Here is a 20,469-nt window from a genome sequence, read left to right as displayed (position 1 = left end):
TTTTACAGCCGATGTTTTATAGTCTGTTTTTCCCATCCAATTTTCCCCGAGAATTTCGGATCATTGCCATTCTTCCTCCGCAGAAATTTGACAATACGTATACATATCGCAACTTTTCCGCAGGCCAATTTTCCTCTCACAGTATAGATTTCACCTTATATATATTTGCCTGAAAATAAAACCCAACAGTGTTATTTTATGTTGACAAAATTTTATACCTCAACGGGATTTGAAGTCACATCTTTAATGCACTTCCACACCAATCGCATAGCATCAAGGCTTTATTGCTGTAACATTTTATTTCCTGTCGTGCTGGATGGTGGTCGACCTTCGTCACCTTTAGGGCAGGCGGGATCTTTTTGTAGATCTTGTAAAGCTCCATCTGATAGAAATAAATCTCTGCTGATGTGGTTTCCAGTAATTCCAGTATTTTCACGTCTGTCATGCTGCTTGGAGCGGTTGTACTATCTCATTGGTTTGATAAACTTTAATCCGTATCGAACTTCTTCCTCTGAATGAAAGCTTTCGTTGAGTTTTTTCTTGGTCGTCTCTCTTGTAACCTTTCCTAATGGAGGCCATCTAACTGTTAGAGTATACTGTCCATTTAGCGCTTTAAAACCAGTTAATCCACCATTTTCTACATTTGAAAATGCCTGTACCAAGTCAGGAATATGACAGATCTTGTCCATTCGTATTTTATGTGTTTTGTCATTTTGTTTTGCCATTCGATTATGGACTTTCCTCTGAGTTCAGTATTTTTGTGATTTTACTTTCTTCCATCTGGTTAAAGTCCAGTTGGCGGTTGTACTTCACACTACAGGTGATACCGACATAACATCATAGACATGTGAAGTAATTTCACTATATTACGAGACATCAAACACAAGTCTGTCCAGGGGAAATTCTACTCACTAACCTAAAGTGGTTTAAATAATTGTATTTGTTTAGTCAAAAGTAAAATCACAAAAATACTGAACTTCGAGGAAAATTCAAATCGGAAAGTCGCTAATTAAATGGCAAAATCAGAACCTACAACACATCAAACGAATGGATAACAAGTGTATTATTCCTGACTTGGTACATGCATTATCTGATGTAGAAAATGGTGGATTGAACCTGATTTTGTGTGACCGAGGGTTTACGAATGAGAATGGGTGTGATCACCACATGAGAATGTGCTTCATATGTTTATATTTAAACCATCCGATATCAAATGTATATCAATCCGACGGTGTGGTACCGCTAAACTAACAAAAACTAGAGGTTCTTAAGAGCCTGTGTCGCTCGCCTTGGTTTATGTGCTGCAGTGCATATCAAACAAAGGAAACTCTACAATATCAAAGACAAAAATAGTCTTCATGACAAAATTCTCTGTTTTTGTGTTAACAAAACTGAATTTTTGAAATACTAAGGCTTTTCTACCGTAGGAATAGATTACCTTAGCTGTATTTGGCAAAACTTTTAGGAATTATTGGTTTTGTAAAGAGTATATGTAATCATGACCATATCAATGATAATTCATGTCAACACAAGGATGGTGATACCCTCGGGGAAAAAATCCACCAGCAGTGGCATTGACCCAGTGGTTGTAAATAAACTCATCATAGATATGAGGATTGACAGCTTGTACTTGAGTAGGGGAACTCTGGAATGACAGAACCAAAAACAAAAAGGCATTATATGAGTATTGAATGCCAATACATAGTCCCCTACCGGTTAAAAAATCTTTGTATTTGAACAAAATTTTAACTTGATCTATAACTTGTCATGATTTAAACTACATAACAAATATCTTCACGCATGACGAAAACAAGAATGTGTCCCCATTACACGAATGCCCCACTCGCACTATCATTTTCTTTGTTCAGTGGACATTGAAATTAGGGTAGAAACTCTAATTTGGCATTAAAACTAGAAAGATCATACCAAAGGGAACATGAGTACTAAGTTTCAAGTTGATTGGACTTCAACTTCATCAAAAACTAAACAAAAAAACGTTAACCTGAAGCGAGACAGACGAACAAACGGACAAACAAACGGACGCAAAGACCAGAAAACATAATGCCCCTCTACTATCGTAAGTGGGGCATAAAAAAAGTGTTGAAAACTGATTATTTAAGTGATTTTTTTTAAGTCCACAGACCTTACTCTGTCATTTCCAAATCAATATCTTTAAGCATGACTAAAAAATGCAGAAAACTGATTTGCCGGACTAGCGGGTGGGATGGACAGACAAACGGAAGGAGTGCAATCCTAAAGTCCCCTTGGACTCTTTCTCCAGTCAATTCTTATGTTGTGTTAAAAGATTTTTTTTTTATTTAGTTATCAAGTACAATTTGGCAACCCAATATTTAGCCACTACCTACTCAATTGATTTAACAGTTACACCATTGGATGTTTGGATAACAATTATTATTTTATTTGTGCAATGTGGTAGTTATTTTCAGTCATCTCAAACATATATTATGATAATTAAAATATTACATTTATCTTTTGGTCAATGTTTTATTTTGTTGTGTTTAATTTTGGGACTTTCATCTTAGGCATCAACAAGAGTGTGTCCATAGTACAGAGATGGCTCAATCGAACTATCAATTTGTATGTTCAGTGGACCATGAAATCGGGGTCAACACTCTAATTTAGAAAGATCAAAACAAAAGGAACAATGTGTACTTATTTTCAAGTTGAATCTTCCAACTTCATCAAAAACTACCTTGACCAAAAACTTTAACCGGAAGTGGGACAGATGGATGTATGAACAGATGGACGAACGGATGCAGACCAGAAAACATAATGCCCATAAATGGGGCATAATTAAACCAATGTATGGATAAATCCAATTACAACCTTGTATTCTAAGGACAGTGTTCTTTTGTCACAACAGTGTTTTTTGTCACAAGCAGACCAACAAATGTGTTTTTTTTTGTCAAAAACAGACCAACAACAGTGTTTTTTTGTCAGACAGACCTATGTCTTTTGATTGAGTTAAGCCACTCCAATTGATATTTTACAGTGTGTCTTTATATGTTGTGATGTTACTTTTGTTTCAGATAAGGGTGAAGGTTTGGTACAATTAAGACCTTTAAACCCAAGTCATGAATCTGATGTTCAGTAGGTTGTTGGTGTGGTTTATAAGTGTTTCTCGTTTTTTTTTATATAGGTTAGATCGTTGTTTTTCCCATTGAAATGGTCTTACACTAGTTTTTTTGGGGGGCCCTTTATAGCTTGCTGTTTGGTGTGAGCCAAGGCTGCATGTTGAAGACAGTACCTTGACCTATAATGGTTTACTTTTATAAATTGTGACTTGGATGAAAAGTTGTCTCATTTGTACTCATACCACATCTTCCTATATCTATCAACAACAGTATTTTTGTCACAAACAGACCAACAACAGTGTTTTTGTCACAGTTAGACCAATAAAAGTATGCTTCCATACATATTTCTGAAATAGGTGCATGAAAACAAAAAAGAAAATAATTTATACAATCTTTATTGTCATGTATACAAAATATGTCAATTTAAACAAGGGATAACATTTCTATACTTAATAACAATATTATGTTAATGGCAGGCAAAAATTAAAATAATGCCTTGATTTGACCTCTTTTAAAACTGTTTAGATAAAGATTTATAGAGTTCACACATCAAATTATTTTATAAATTATACCCAAACAGTTATATTTTACTGTTAAAAAGCATTTGATATATGTTTAATTCTGTAACGTAGTCATTTATATCATTATTTCAGTTCCTTTTTTTAGGAAACTTTCTTATTCTGGTAGTAAAAACCTATTAGATAAATTAGTTTATGTTATATACAACATGAAAATAATCTATTAGTACATCAATAGAAGTAAGGACATAACATTATGAGGAAGTCTAATAGACAAGTGGTAACAAGAAACTGCAATAAACATTCAGTAAGATACTGAATCCCATCTCAAGTAAAGCTAACACCATACTTATCTGGGAAGTAAACTCTCTAAACATAAAACCATACAAAATCAAATTTAATTTTCACAAGCCAATGGTTCAATCTTTAGACAATACAAGTTAGGGCTTCTTCAAGTAGACTTGGTTTTTTTCTGAACTTCTTACAAGGCATTTGATTAATTATATATATCAGTAAAACTATCAGAACAAAAAAACAACAACAAAAAACAAACTTATGTTGATGTTATTCTGCTGAATTTTTCAGGATGTATTTAGATTATATGTCAGTTAAAACTTGAAAAAACTAGATATTTTAAGACATGAAGTACAATTAAAATTCCATTTGTATATAACAATGCAAAACATTCATACAAATACAAACCTCGTGACATCTTCAATTAAGAATAATAAAAAACATTTTTTGCTTGTAATTTTAGTTCTGACATTTAACTGTACAAGGCAATTAGTTCATGTTGTTGTCACAATGTTACTACAAGGTTAAAATTCATTTATTCTCTTTCCAAATGTTATAAAATGGTTGTAACTAGGAGTGAGTAAATAAAGTTGTTATGCTTTTAAAAAAACGCACCAATGAACCAAAACAGAAGGACATAAATATGTGCTTTCTATGCACACCAACAGACTGTTCACTTTAACAGAAAAGCATTTTAAATCTATAGACATTTGTAAAATGCTTTAAAATAGGAAAGAAAAGGTCAGAAAAATCAAGTTTACATCTTGTTTTATGAAACAAATACTAATAAACTGAACATTTTCCACAATTACAGTGTATAACTTTCAATAGAATAATTTAGTGTTTTTGAACAATAGCTTATGCTGCTTAAATTCAAATCAAACAAACCGCTTCCCAAGACAAACGACATTATTAAATATTCTTTTCAACCTTTGTGGTTTGGATTTTGCATTTTTAAAATCATTACTTATTCATACAACTATCAAGATTTTGCCTTTCTAATAAAACCTTGCTGACAATAGCCGACGTGAAAATGTGCTAAATAACAAGATTAAAATAATATAGTAAACATATAATAATACCAACAATAGTAATAATAAAAATATTTAAAAATAGATGATTTTCATAAAATAATTCACTTTTCATTGAAAACAGGAGACTTGTGTTCAGTAATTGAGACAGTTTAAAAAACAATGACAGGCAAAAAGACATGACATCTAGAGGTCAACAGGTCTTTAATGATATTTATTTTTGTAGACAATAATTTCACTTGTTTGAAAAAAAACCCCATCTCATATCATTTCAACATGTAAATCAGAAAGATTTTAATAAATATAAAATCATGTACTAGTATCATGAAACATTCATAACAAGAATGTGTCCAAAGTACACGGATGCCCCACTCGCACTATCATTTTCTATGTTCAGTGGACCGTAAAATTAGGGTCAAAACTTTAATTTGGAATTAAAATTAGAAAGATCATATCATAGGGAACATGTGTACTAAGTTTCAAGTTGATTAGACTTCAACTTCTTCAAAAACTACCTTGACCAAAAACTTTAACCTGAAGCGAACGGACGCCGGCACAGACCAGAAAACATAATGCCCCTCTACTATCGTAGGTGGGGCATAAAAAGAACTACAACTTTATATCACTGTTCAAAAATAACAATATTTTGAATAAATGGTGTAAAGAAGTACACCAGCATACTATCTTTTTGCAATAATATTTTTAAACTATAACTAGTTCAAAGTTGGAAATTCATCTGGCAACAAAGCATATATTCTACAGTTTGGACAGGTACTGTTCTCTTTTAACCATTTCCTTATGCACTGGAAAAAAGAAAAATTCTTTGAAATCAAAATTTATTTTTGGCAATTAGCCCAATCTTGTAAAGCCTGCCTTTTTGCCAATGCAATACAATGGATTTTGCTTTTAAGTACAGAAAAATTGATTTTTTTATTATGTATTGCATCTGCCTTTCTGAGAGCCAATAATATGTTGTGGTAGTGTGAAATAAACATACCACAGTTTTTAATATAATTACATATGAATGATAATACTTTTGCAGAAAAAGTATAAATGAAAACAATATTAGTTTTGGTTAAAATAAAACTGAATGAAAATTTTCAACATACTGTAATATTTTGTAGTTCAATTAATTTTTTTATAAATTATCCCCCCCCCCCCAAAAAAAAAAAAAAAAGTCCACAAACCTTTCAGAATTTTGGGTAATCACTGCTCTTCAAATATGTACTTTATTTGGCCTTTTTAACTTTTCGGATTCAAGCATCACTGATGGGGCTATTGTTTACAAATCTTGCTTTTGGCCTACAAAATTTTAATCCTGGTTTCTATTAAACTGTCCTACGACAGACACCAGGTAATAAGAATAGATCACTTGCCTTTTTGTACCAATTGAGATAAAAAGAACAACAGCAGTTATTAGAAATTACCTCATCATGAAATCTGTGGTGACATTCTAGCCTGACTGTTGTATCAGGTGTCATTTCTTCATGACAGATGACACAAGGATCTTGTTCTTCTTCAAACACTTCCTCTCCTTTGTATGATGATGTATTTGATGATTCAGTAAATCCCCAGGATGTATTAAGACCTGGTGGTGGGGCCACTGGTTTAACAGGTCCTTGTCCAGGGAAGGCTGCCTTTGGTGCAGAAGAAGCAGCAGCAGCAGCCTAAAAAAATAATTATGTTGCAGTAATCAAATTAACCATTTGAAGGTCTGTGCATTTTTTTTTTGGCAAATAGTCAATAAAAAACCTAAAGCATTCTTGGTAATATTTTGAATGCCTTAATCAGAACATCCTAATTCGAAAGTCTGAAAAAAATATGTATGCTGCCAATAACTTAACATTACTTCCATTTTGGTGTACAACTAATGGCCATTTTATTCCGAAATGGTGAATTTTATCTGTTGTTTGGTTGTATTGATTATATAAGAAATTCAAATTCTGAGAGTCATTCAGTTATAATTCATTCACTTTTCAATAAAAAATAAAACAATGACAATTCTGTCAAATTCTAAAAACTATCATAACTGAAAATTAGAAACAATTTTAGGTATACAGTCATACTAAAAATATTCTGTGAATTTAGCTTTTTTTTTTTTAAGATTGAAATGTACAAACAGAAAATTCAAATTGGCTAATCTTTAAAACAACTCAAATAATATTTTCTCAGTTTTGCATGATTTTCAAAAGCTGTCAGCCAAGGAAAAAGACCATTAACAAAACAATTGTTTGATTTCATTTTAACATCAAAACCACTCTTGTTCAATAATTTGTCCAGCAAACTAAACATCAGCACTCAATGTTTTAAATTTTCATCCAAATAATAACAACAAAATATCAATTGTCCCTTTAAACATTCCAACAACAATATAGACAACACTTTACTAGCAATTCCATACCATTTCGACTGGCTTCCCCTGGCTACTACTCCCAATAGCGTCAGGATTGCTGTAAAGTGTTTGACTGTCGTAGGTATAGGGAAAATAAAATAAAATATCACCAGTCTATGCTGAATGTAAACGCTGTGTTCCTTCATTAAACTATCGGAAGGAGTACCTCTGGCCAAGGGAAGCCAGTCGAAATGGTACAGAATTTCTAGTAAAATGTCGTCTTTATTTGGGAATAATGACGTTAATTGAACACAAAGTTTACACAGAACACATGATAATAACTTATTGTATAATTCGTTCCACTGTGTGTAAAAGTGCCAACACATGATGGCAGAATAATTTTAACAAACATTTTAAAAACAAAAACATTGTATTTTTATTTTATTTTATTTTTATAGGTTACTTCCAAATATACTTACTTTCACTTTCTCTTTCAATTGCTATTTTAATGTTACTCACCATAACAACATTGTAACATTTTTATTTTCTCAACCCTATTTTGTACATCAGCATGATTTTATGTATTTTTTTCTATCCTGATGACGGTGCTAGCCACTGAAACATGTCGATCTCAATAAATTACTGGAGCATTCATTAAAGTGTTACCTGACCTTCTACAATTTACAATAAATAGTATAATACCTGAGTTTTGTTTTGTTTCTGTTCATGAGCCTGAACCATGAGTGTTACTTGCTGAGTTATCTCATCAATTGTAAGTCCAGACAGAGATCCTCCACGATTCTGACGTAGCTGTTGGATTAATTGGGTGAATATAGCTCTGTAATTTAAAGACAAAATGTTTAAAAACTGTATTTACTGCTTTTTTTCTGTATGTTATATGGATTTTTACAAGTTACATTTTCTTTTTTAAACTTATCTGTATGAATCTTTATAAATATTAAAAACAAAATGTGTTTACAATTTTGCTCAATGAAAATAACACTTTATATAAGTTTTGTGCCCAGGAAAAATTGCTTTTCATGATAAACAATAGGGGATCTGAGGTAAACTTTTCCCGAGTTAGTGAGTAGGTTGGAACATTAGTTTCTTAAATATTTTTAAATTTAAAATTTTCTCAGCATGCAAACTGAAAGATAACAAACTGATTTTATAAACTGACCTGTTATACTGTGGAAAAGTTGTAGTAAGTCTCTGAACCAATTTCTCAAAACTATTTTTAGCTTGACCATTAACCTGACCAGCTTTGTTGTTGGCTAGTCTTGGTATCTGTTGTCTTAGAGACTGTGTTTGTAGTCCTGGTGGTGGGATTAATGGTTTTGGCTGGGCTGGTAAAGACACTGATGGCTGAGAAGTTGGACCTTTGACTGATATTGGGCTCAGTCCAGATGAACTGCTGGGCAGTTTTGGTGGTGTCGATTCTGCTACCTTGCTTAAAGATTCTTCAAGTTTTGTGTCTAGTCCCCCAGAGTTTGGGGAGAAAGCTGGAGGGGGTGGTGGTACAAAAACTGGTGGAAGTTCTGCTAAACACCTTCCATTTTGTATCTGCGTAATCTGTTCATCGAAATCACTCTGGAATAATGGTAGATAAGATCAGTGTACACAAAAACAAACTGACATAACACAATAGTAACAAGACAAATCATATCTTGTTGTATTTGAATTTCTGACTGAACATGTCTCTATTCACATAGATCACAGTCTCTTCCTGTCATATATTAAAAAAAAATATTTAAGTTTCACATGTTGGATGTCAATTGGAACAACCATCATTATATTGCCATTGTATATTGAACATTCTAAAAGTAATTGTTTATTGTATCAAAAACTGATTTTGATATATTCTTAGGTTTGCATTTTGGTTATCTGGGTTTTATCAAATACTGATCTGATCTATTGCAAATATGCAACCATTATAATTTTTAACTGGTCTTACCATCATTTTAGGTATAGTTTCTGCACATTTTGACACAATTGTTTCGTAGAAACTTAATGCTTGACTCATTTGTGTGGGCACTTCCTTTCCTTGGTCTGTGTGTCTGAAAGAACACATAAATCATTCTTAAAACAAAAATATAATCTAGTATGTAATAGGGGGACCAAAAACAGGCCTTATCGTACCTTGTCCTTTATTGTCTGGAAACTACAACCAGATGCTCCGCAGGGCGCAGCTTTATACGACTGCATAGGTTGAACCCTGAATGGTTGGGGCAAGTATGGACACAACATTCAAGCTGGATTCAGCTCTTATTTTGGATTGTGATTAAATAGTTGACACAGCATAGGTTTTGGACACAGAATGAATGTGGTCTAATGAACTTAAAATAATTTTTTTGTCTTTGAGCAATCACTATGCTGTTGAATATTAATCCTCTCAATAAAATGTTTGAAGAAATTTTCTTTTTATTTATGAAATCTGAAATGAGAAAAAAGTGCTTGTTATCACTGAATGGTAAAGAGTGTTTTAATTTATCAGTTGGTAGTAAAAGTGAATATACATTGTGCATTGTATAAAACAATGATTTAAGTTGATTCAACTACTATTCTGGACAAAGAAAGATAACTCCAATCAATTGAAAATTTCTTGCTATTGCACAATATTGTGCAATTAGATATTTCTTGCTATTGCGCAATACTGTGCAATTGAAAATATTTGCTATTGCACAATACTGTGCAATTGAACATTTTTGCTATTGCACAATACTGTGCTATTGCTGAATACTGTGCAATTGAAAATTTCTTGCTATTGTACAATACTTAATATAATAATTTTGGATCCTGATTTGAACCAACTTGAAAACTGGGCCCATAATCAACCAGGTGCTCCGCAGGGCGCAGCTTTATACGACCGCAGAGGTCGAACCCTGAACAGTTGGGGCAAGTATGGACAAAACATTCTAGCGTGATACAGCTCTGAATTTGGATTGTGATCAAATTTTTGACATTACATGGGTTTTTTTTACACAAAACAAATGTCAAGATTTTACAAATTTTACAATTAAAGATTTCTTCTTCAAACTTTTTAAATCTAAAATTAAATAGTTGACACAGCATAGGTTTCTGACACAGAATGAATGTGGTCTAATGAACTTAAAAGTTTGTTTTTGCCTTTTAGCAATTCACTATGCTGTTGAATATTAATCCTCTCAAAAAAATGTTTGAAGAAATTTTCTTTTTATTTATGAAATCTGAAATGAGAAAAATTTAACCCCCCCCCCTTTTTTTTCACATCCCCGTTTCCCTTTTTCCAAAACTGATATCAATTCAAATTTCTAATGGAGTTTGCAACAATAACTACTCTTTTAAATACATCATAAAATATTAAAATGTAAAATAAAGTGCTTGTTATCACTGAATGGTAAAGATTGGTTGGTAGTAAAAGTGAATATACATTGTTTATTGTATAAAACAATAAAAAAAAACTTCATCAGCAACATTTTATATTGGCAAATTTCCAATGAAGTTATTTACATAAAGTTATTGGCAAATAAAAATAGAAAATGACATCATAGTCATGTCTGGCAAATGTCCAACATACATTATCTAAAAACATTTTAGATAAGATAAGGAAATAAGATGTAAAAAAACTGCTTGTTATCACTGAATGGTAAAGATTATTTTAATTTATCAGTTGGTAGTAAAAAGTGAATATACATTGTATATTGTATATAACAAAGATTTAAGTTGATTCTGGACAAAGAAAGATAACTCCAATTAAAAAAAAATCTTGCTATTGCACAATATTTTGCAATTAGATATTTCTTGCTTACTATTCTGGACAAAGAAAGATAACTCTAATTAAAAAAAAATTTGCTATTTCACAATATTGTGCAATTAGATATTTCTTGCCATTGCGCAATACTGTGCAATTGAAAAGACTTGCTATTGCACAATACTTAATATAATAATTTTAGATCCTGATTTGGACCAACTTGAAAACTGGGCCCATAATAAACCAGATGCTCCACAGGGCGTAGCTTTATACGACCGCAGAGGTTGAACCCTGAACGGTTAGGGCAAGTATGGACACAACATTCAAGCTGGATTCAGCTCTAAATTTGGATTGTGATTAAATAGTTGACACAGCATAGGTTTCTGACACAGAATGAATGTGTTCTAATGAACTTAAAATTTTTGTTTCTCTTAGAGCAATTCACTATGCTGTTGAATATTAATCCTCTCAAAAAAATGTTTGAAGAAATTTTCTTTTTTATTTATGAAATTTCAAATGAGAAAAATTGAACCCAATTTTTTTAATCACATCCCCCTTTCCCTTATTCCAAAACTAATCTCAATTAAAATTTCTAATGGAGTTTGCAACAATAACTACTCATTTAAATACATCATAAAATATTAAGATGTAAAAAAACTGCTTGTTATCACTGAATGGTAAAGATTATTTTAATTTATCAGTTGGTAGTAAAAAGTGAATATACATTGTATATTGTATATAACAAAGATTTAAGTTGATTCTGGACAAAGAAAGATAACTCTAATTAAAAAAAAATTTGATATTTCACAATATTGTGCAATTAGATATTTCTTGCCATTGCGCAATACTGTGCAATTGAAAAGACTTGCTATTGCACAATACTTAATATAATAATTTTAGATCCTGATTTGGACCAACTTGAAAACTGGGCCCATAATAAAAAATCTAAGTACATTTTTGGATTCAGCATATCAAAGAACTTCAAGATTTCAATTTTTGTTAAAATCAGACTAAGTTTAATTTTGGACCCTTTGGACTTTAGTGTAGACCAATTTGAAAACAGGACCAAAAATGAAGAATCTACATACACAGTTAGATTTGGTATATCAAAGAACCCCATTTATTCAATTTTTGATGAAATCAAACAAAGTTTAATTTTGGACCCCGATTTGGACCAACTTGAAAACTGGGCCAATAATCAAGAATCTAAGTACATTTTTAGATTCAGCATATCAAAGAACCTAACTGATTCATTTTTTGTCAAAATCAAACTAAGTTTAATTTTGGACCCTTTGGACCTTAATGTAGACCAATTTGAAAACGGGACCAAAAGTTAAGAATCTACATACACAGTCATGACAGTTAGATTCAGCATATCAAAGAACCCCAATTATTCAATTTTGATGAAATCAAACAAAAGTTTAATTTTGGACCCTTTGGGCCCCTTATTATGTTGGGACCAAAACTCCCAAAATCAAACCCAACCTTTCTTTTATGGTCATAAACCTTGTGTTTAAATTTCATAGATTTCTATTTACTTATACTAACGTTATGGTGCGAAAACCAAGAAAAATGCTTATTTGGGTCCCTTTTTGGCCCCTAATTCCTAAACTGTTGGGACCTAAACTCCCAAAATCAATACCAACCTTCCTTTTGTAGTCATTAACATTGTGTTTAAATTTCATTGATTTCTATTTACTTAAACTAATGTTATTGTGCGAAAACCAAGAATAATGCTTATTTGGGCCCTTTTTTGGCCCCTAATTCCTAAACTGTTGAGACCAAAACTCCCAAAATCAATCCCAACCGTTCTTTTGTGGTCATAAACCTTGTGTCAAAATTTCATAGATTTCTATTAACTTAAACTAAAGTTATAGTGCGAAAACCAAGAAAATGCTTATTTGGGCCCTTTTTGGTCCCTAATTCCTAAAATGTTGGGACCAAAACTCCCAAAATCAATACCAACCTTCCTTTTGTGGTCATAAACCTTGTGTTAAAATTTCATAGATTTCCATTCACTTTTACTAAAGTTAGAGTGCGAAAACTAAAAGTATTCGGACGCCGGACGACGACGACGACGCCGACGCCAACGTGATAGCAATATACGACGAAAATTTTTTTCAAAATTTGCGGTCGTATAAAAATTGAACCCAATTTTTTTAATCACATCCCCCTTTCCCTTATTCCAAAACTAATCTCAATTAAAATTTCTAATGGAGTTTGCAACAATAACTACTCATTTAAATACATCATAAAATATTAAGAGGTAAAAAAAACTGCTTGTTATCACTGAATGTTATTTATTATAATTTATCAGTTGGTAGTAAAAAGTGAATATACATTGTATATTGTATATAACAAAGATTTAAGTTGATTCTGGACAAAGAAAGATAACTCCAATTAAAAAAAAATCTTGCTATTGCACAATATTTTGCAATTAGATATTTCTTGCTTACTATTCTGGACAAAGAAAGATAACTCTAATTAAAAAAAAATTTGCTATTTCACAATATTGTGCAATTAGATATTTCTTGCCATTGCGCAATACTGTGCAATTGAAAAGACTTGCTATTGCACAATACTTAATATAATAATTTTAGATCCTGATTTGGACCAACTTGAAAACTGGGCCCATAATAAAAAAATCTAAGTACATTTTTGGATTCAGCATATCAAAGAACCCCAAGATTTCAATTTTTGTTGAAATCAGACTAAGTTTAATTTTGGACCCTTTGGACTTTAGTGTAGACCAATTTGAAAACAGGACCAAAAATGAAGAATCTACATACACAGTTAGATTTGGTATATCAAAGAACCCCATTTATTCAATTTTTGATGAAATCAAACAAAGTTTAATTTTGGACCCCGATTTGGACCAACTTGAAAACTGGGCCAATAATCAAGAATCTAAGTACATTTTTAGATTCAGCATATCAAAGAACCTAACTGATTCATTTTTTGTCAAAATCAAACTAAGTTTAATTTTGGACCCTTTGGACCTTAATGTAGACCAATTTGAAAACGGGACCAAAAGTTAAGAATCTACATACACAGTCATGACAGTTAGATTCGGCATATCAAAGAACCCCAATTATTCAATTTTGATGAAATCAAACAAAGTTTAATTTTGGACCCTTTGGGCCCCTTATTCTGTTGGGACCAAAACTCCCAAAATCAATACCAACCTTCCTTTTATGGTCATAAACCTTGTGTTTAAATTTCATAGATTTCTATTTACTTATACTAACGTTATGGTGCGAAAACCAAGAAAAATGCTTATTTGGGTCCCTTTTTGGCCCCTAATTCCTAAACTGTTGGGACCTAAACTCCCAAAATCAATACCAACCTTCCTTTTGTAGTCATTAACATTGTGTTTAAATTTCATTGATTTCTATTTACTTAAACTAAAGTTATTGTGCGAAAACCAAGAATAATGCTTATTTGGGCCCTTTTTTGGCCCCTAATTCCTAAACTGTTGAAACCTAAACTCCCAAAATCAATCCCAACCGTTCTTTTGTGGTCATAAACCTTGTGTCAAAATTTCATAGATTTCTATTAACTTAAACTAAAGTTATAATGCGAAAACCAAGAAAATGCTTATTTGGGCCCTTTTTGGCCCCTAATTCCTAAAATGTTGGGACCAAAACTCCCAAAATCAATACCAACCTTCCTTTTGTGGTCATAAACCTTGTGTTAAAATTTCATAGATTTCCATTCACTTTTACTAAAGTTAGAGTGCGAAAACTAAAAGTATTCGGACGCCGGACGACGACGACGACGCCGACGCCGACGCCAACGTGATAGCAATATACGACGAAAAATTTTTCAAATTTTGCGGTCGTATAAAAATCTAAGTACATTTTTGGATTCAGCATATCAAAGAACCCCAAGATTTCAATTTTTGTTAAAATCAGACTAAGTTTAATTTTGGACCCTTTGGACTTTAGTGTAGACCAATTTGAAAACAGGACCAAAAATGAAGAATCTACATACACAGTTAGATTTGGTATATCAAAGAACCCCATTTATTCAATTTTTGATGAAATCAAACAAAGTTTAATTTTGGACCCCGATTTGGACCAACTTGAAAACTGGGCCAATAATCAAGAATCTAAGTACATTTTTAGATTCAGCATATCAAAGAACCTAACTGATTCATTTTTTGTCAAAATCAAACTAAGTTTAATTTTGGACCCTTTGGACCTTAATGTAGACCAATTTGAAAACGGGACCAAAAGTTAAGAATCTACATACACAGTCATGACAGTTAGATTCGGCATATCAAAGAATCCCAATTATTCAATTTTGATGAAATCAAACAAAGTTTAATTTTGGACCCTTTGGGCCCCTTATTCTGTTGGGACCAAAACTCCCAAAATCAATACCAACCTTCCTTTTATGGTCATAAACCTTGTGTTTAAATTTCATAGATTTCTATTTACTTATACTAACGTTATGGTGCGAAAACCAAGAAAAATGCTTATTTGGGTCCCTTTTTGGCCCCTAATTCCTAAACTGTTGGGACCTAAACTCCCAAAATCAATACCAACCTTCCTTTTGTAGTCATTAACCTTGTGTCAAAATTTCATTGATTTCTATTTACTTAAACTAAAGTTATTGTGCGAAAACCAAGAATAATGCTTATTTGGGCCCTTTTTTTGGCCCCTAATTCCTAAACTGTTGAAACCAAAACTCCCAAAATCAATCCCAACCGTTCTTTTGTGGTCATAAACCTTGTGTCAAAATTTCATAGATTTCTATTAACTTAAACTAAAGTTATACTGCGAAAACCAAGAAAATGCTTATTTGGGCCCTTTTTGGCCCCTAATTCCTAAAATGTTGGGACCAAAACTCCCAAAATCAATACCAACCTTCCTTTTGTGGTCATAAACCTTGTGTTAAAATTTCATAGATTTCCATTCACTTTTACTAAAGTTAGAGTGCGAAAACTAAAAGTATTCGGACGACGACGACGACGACGCCGACGCCAACGTGATAGCAATATACGACGAAAAATTTTTCAAATTTTGCGGTCGTATAAAAATCTAAGTACATGATTAAATTCAGCATATCAAAAAAGCCAAAGAATTCAATTTTTATTAAAATCAAACTTGGTTTAATTTTGGACCCTTTGGTATTTAATGTAGACCAATTTGAAAACGGGACTAAAAATTAAGAATCTACATACACAGTTAGATTTGGCATATCAAAGAACCCCAATTATTCAATTTTTGATGAAATCAAACAAAGTTTAATTTTGGACCCCGATTTGGACCAACTTGAAAACTGGGCCAATAATCAAAAATCTAAGTACATTTTTAGATTCAGTATATCAAAGGACCCCAAGGATTCAATTTTTGTTAAAATCAAACTAAGTTTAATTTTGGACCCTTTGGACCTTAATGTAGACCAATTGGAAATGGGACCAAAAATTAAGAATCTACATACACAGTTAGATCCGGCATATCAAAGAACCCCAATTATTCAATTTTTGATGAAATCAAACAAAGTTCAATTTTGGACCCTTTGGGCCCTTATTCCTAAAAACCTGTTGGGACCAAAACTCCCAAAATCAAACCCAACCTTCCTTTTATGGTCATAAACCTTGTGTTTAAATTTCAAAGATTTCTATTTACTTATACTAAAGTTATGGTGCGAAAACCAAGAATAAACTTACTTGGGCCCCTTTTTGGCCCCTAATTCCTAAACTGTTCAGACCTCAACTCCCAAAATCAATTCCAACCTTCCTTTTGTGGTCATAAACCTTGTGTTTAAATTTCATTGATTTCTATTGACTTATACTAAAGTTATTGTGCGAAAACCAAGAATAATGCTTATTTGGGCCCTTTATTGGCCCCTAATTCCTAAACTGTTTGAACTAAAACTCCCAAAATCAATCCCAACCTTCCTTTTGTGGTCATAAACCTTGTGTCAAAATTTCATAGATTTCTATTTACTTAAACTAAAGTTATGGTGCGAAAACCAAGAAAATGCTTATTTGGGCCCTTTTTGGCCCCTAATTCCTAAAATTTTGGGACCAAAACTCCCAAAATCAATCCCAACCTTCCTTTTGTGGTTATAAACCTTGTGTTTAAATTTCATAGATTTCTATTCACTTTTACTAAAGTTAGAGTGCGAAAACTAAAAGTATTCGGACGACGACGACGCCAACGTGATAGCAATATACGACGAAAAATTAAAATGTTTGCGGTCATATAAAAATGCTTGTTTTTGGTCCTTTATTCCTAAACTGTTTGTACCCCCAAAATCAAACCCAACTTTTCTTTGTGGTATTGAACCGTCTGATTAAATTTCATGATGGTCTATTCACTTAAACTAAAGTTATTGTCTGGAAACCAAATGTGTCTTTGGACGACGACAACGTCATTGCGCTATACGAACTCCAAAACGTTTTGCGGTCTTATAAAAATATGTCCACAATCACATATTTTATAACAAAACACACTGTACATGTCAAAATCAACCGTAATTCATACACTACATTTGTGAATAAATATACACATTCATGAATTAATGTGTTGATCTGTCACTTATTGAATATTTTCCTATGTTTGAATTTTTGATTAGTTATTCTTTTAATCACATTGACAATGGACTTTTTAATGGAATTGCAGTAGATACTGTGAGGAAGTATATCTATTTTTAAGCATTCCCAATTTGCTTTGATGCAGAGTCATCGACAACGTCTAGACAAAATCTATTGTTGTATGACCTCACGAGTAAAATAATTCTTTGTGAAATTATCTGCTTTTATTTCACTCAGAAGTCACAGTAATTCAATGCAACCAATGCAATGTAATAAGTTTTTTTCTACTTACTTTTTATGGAGTCCTTTTAAATGATGGACGTGATACATTGCCTCTTTCTTCGATCTCTCCAACATAGTTACAGAAGACTGCTTTTTAAGTGTTGTTAACTCAGTCTGTATTAGAAAAAATATCTTGCTTAACCTCTAAGGTTTTTTTCAATTTTTCAGATATGTTTTTCTTAGATACAATTTACTTGTGAGTATTAAAATATTCAAACATTAAAATACCAAACATTTAAACTAGATCACTGCCTGCAAATAAATAGCAGAAGCTGAACTGCATAATCAAAGTCTTTTGATTTTATATATTTTTTTTATGATCAGTTGTTGGTAAGGGTTGTATAAACATTACTAGTTTTAGTATATTTCATGAATAAACCAGATGCTCCGCAGGGCGCAGCTTTATACAACCGTAGAGGTTGAACCCTGAACGGTTGGGGCAAGTATGGACACAACATTCAAGCTGGATTCAGCTCTTAATTTGGATTGTGATTAAATAGTTGACACAGCATAGGTTTCTGACACAGAATGAATGTGGTCTAATGAACTTAAAATATTTTTTTTGCCTTTGACCAATTCACTATGCTGTTGAATATTAATCCTCTCAAAAAAATGTTTGAAGAAATTTTCTTTTTATTTATGAAATCTGAAATAAGAAAAATTTAACCCCCATTTTTTTTTCACATCCCCCTTTCCCTTTTTCCCTTTTTCCAAAACTGATCTCAATTCAAATTTCTAATGGAGTTTGCAACAATAACTACTCATTTAAATACATCATAAAATATTAAAATGTAAAATAAAGATATTTCTTGCTATTGCGCAATACTGTGCAATTGAAAATATTTGCTATTGGACAATACTGTGCAAATGAAGATTTCTTGCTAATGTGCAATACTGTGGAATTGAAAATTTCTTGCTATTGTACAATACTGTGCAATTGAAGACTTCTTGCTATTGCTGAATACTGTGCAATTGAAAATTTCTTGCTATTGCATAATACTTAATATAATAATTTTGGATCCTGATTTGAACCAACTTGAAAACTGGGCCCATAATCAAAAATCTAAGTACAAGTTTAGATTCAGCATATCAAAAAAGGCCAAGAATTCATTTTTTGTTAAAATCAAACTTAGTTTAGTTTAATTTAGGACCCTTTGGACTTTAATGTAGACCAATTTGAAAACGGGACCAAAAATTAAGAATCTACATACACAGTTAGATTTGGCATATCGAAGAACCCCAATTATTCAATTTTTGATGAAATCAAACAAAGTTTAATTTTGGACCCCCATTTGGACCAACTTGAAAACTGGGCCAATAATAAACCAGATGCTCCGCAGGGCGTAGCTTTATACGACCGCAGAGGTTGAACCCTGAACGGTTGGGGCAAGTATGGACACAACATTCAAGCTGGATTCAGCTCTAAATTTGGATTGTGATTAAATAGTTGACACAGCATAGGTTTCTGACACAGAATGAATGTGTTCTAATGAACTTAAAATTTTTGTTTTCTCTTAGAGCAATTCACTATGCTGTTGAATATTAATCCTCTCAAAAAAATGTTTGAAGAAATTTTCTTTTTTATTTATGAAATTTCAAATGAGAAAAATTGAACCCAATTTTTTTAATCACATCCCCCTTTCCCTTATTCCAAAACTAATCTCAATTAAAATTTCTAATGGAGTTTGCAACAATAACTACTCATTTAAATACATCATAAAATATTAAGATGTAAAAAAACTGCTTGTTATCACTGAATGGTAAAGATTATTTTAATTTATCAGTTGGTAGTAAAAAGTGAATATACATTGTATATTGTATATAACAAAGATTTAAGTTGATTCTGGACAAAGAAAGATAACTCCATTTAAAAAAAAATCTTGCTATTGCACAATATTTTGCAATTAGATATTTCTTGCTTACTATTCTGGACAAAGAAAGATAACTCTAATTAAAAAAAAATTTGCTATTTCACAATATTGTGCAATTAGATATTTCTTGCCATTGCGCAATACTGTGCAATTGAAAAGACTTGCTATTGCACAATACTTAATATAATAATTTTAGATCCTGATTTGGACCAACTTGAAAACTGGGCCCATAATAAAAAATCTAAGTACATTTTTGGATTCAGCATATCAAAGAACCCCAAGATTTCAATTTTTGTTAAAATCAGACTAAGTTTAATTTTGGACCCTTTGAACTTTAGTGTAGACCAATTTGAAAACAGGACCAAAAATGAAGAATCTACATACACAATTAGATTTGGTTTATCAAAGAACCCCATTTATTCAATTTTTGATGAAATCAAACAAAGTTTAATTTTGGACCCCGATTTGGACCAACTTGAAAACTGGGCCAATAATCAAGAATCTAAGTACATTTTTAGATTCAGCATATCAAAGAACCTAACTGATTCATTTTTTGTCAAAATCAAACTAAGTTTAATTTTGGACCCTTTGGACCTTAATGTAGACCAATTTGAAAACGGGACCAAAAGTTAAGAATCTACATACACAGTCATGACAGTTAGATTCGGCATATCAAAGAACCCCAATTATTCAATTTTGATGAAATCAAACAAAGTTTAATTTTGGACCCTTTGGGCCCCTTATTCTGTTGGGACCAAAACTCCCAAAA

The 20,469-nt window shown here is 32.0% G+C and overlaps 1 protein-coding gene across 5 annotated transcripts in view; it reads right to left on the bottom strand.

Annotated features, from left to right (window-relative positions):
- Positions 1–3,474: 3,474 nt before the first annotated feature.
- Positions 3,475–20,469, bottom strand: part of LOC143079699 (uncharacterized) — a 123,381-nt gene continuing 106,386 nt past the window's right edge. For all 5 annotated transcript variants that reach the window (XM_076255202.1, XM_076255201.1, XM_076255200.1 and 2 more), the window contains 6 exons: positions 17,840–17,943; positions 9,225–9,327; positions 8,451–8,860; positions 7,973–8,108; positions 6,366–6,605; positions 3,475–5,741 (listed from right to left, as the gene is read on the bottom strand). In XM_076255202.1, coding sequence (XP_076111317.1) covers positions 5,652–5,741; positions 6,366–6,605; positions 7,973–8,108; positions 8,451–8,860; positions 9,225–9,327; positions 17,840–17,943 — 1,083 coding nt within the window. In that variant the 3' untranslated portion in view covers positions 3,475–5,651. The remainder of the gene's footprint in view (positions 5,742–6,365; positions 6,606–7,972; positions 8,109–8,450; positions 8,861–9,224; positions 9,328–17,839; positions 17,944–20,469) is intronic.

The sequence above is a fragment of the Mytilus galloprovincialis genome, chromosome 6 (genome assembly GCF_965363235.1).
Source record: "Mytilus galloprovincialis chromosome 6, xbMytGall1.hap1.1, whole genome shotgun sequence".
In the NCBI taxonomy this organism is placed as follows: Eukaryota; Metazoa; Mollusca; class Bivalvia; order Mytilida; family Mytilidae; genus Mytilus; species Mytilus galloprovincialis.
Note: the sequence above shows the minus strand (reverse complement) of the source record. Positions and strands in the feature narration are given on the sequence as shown.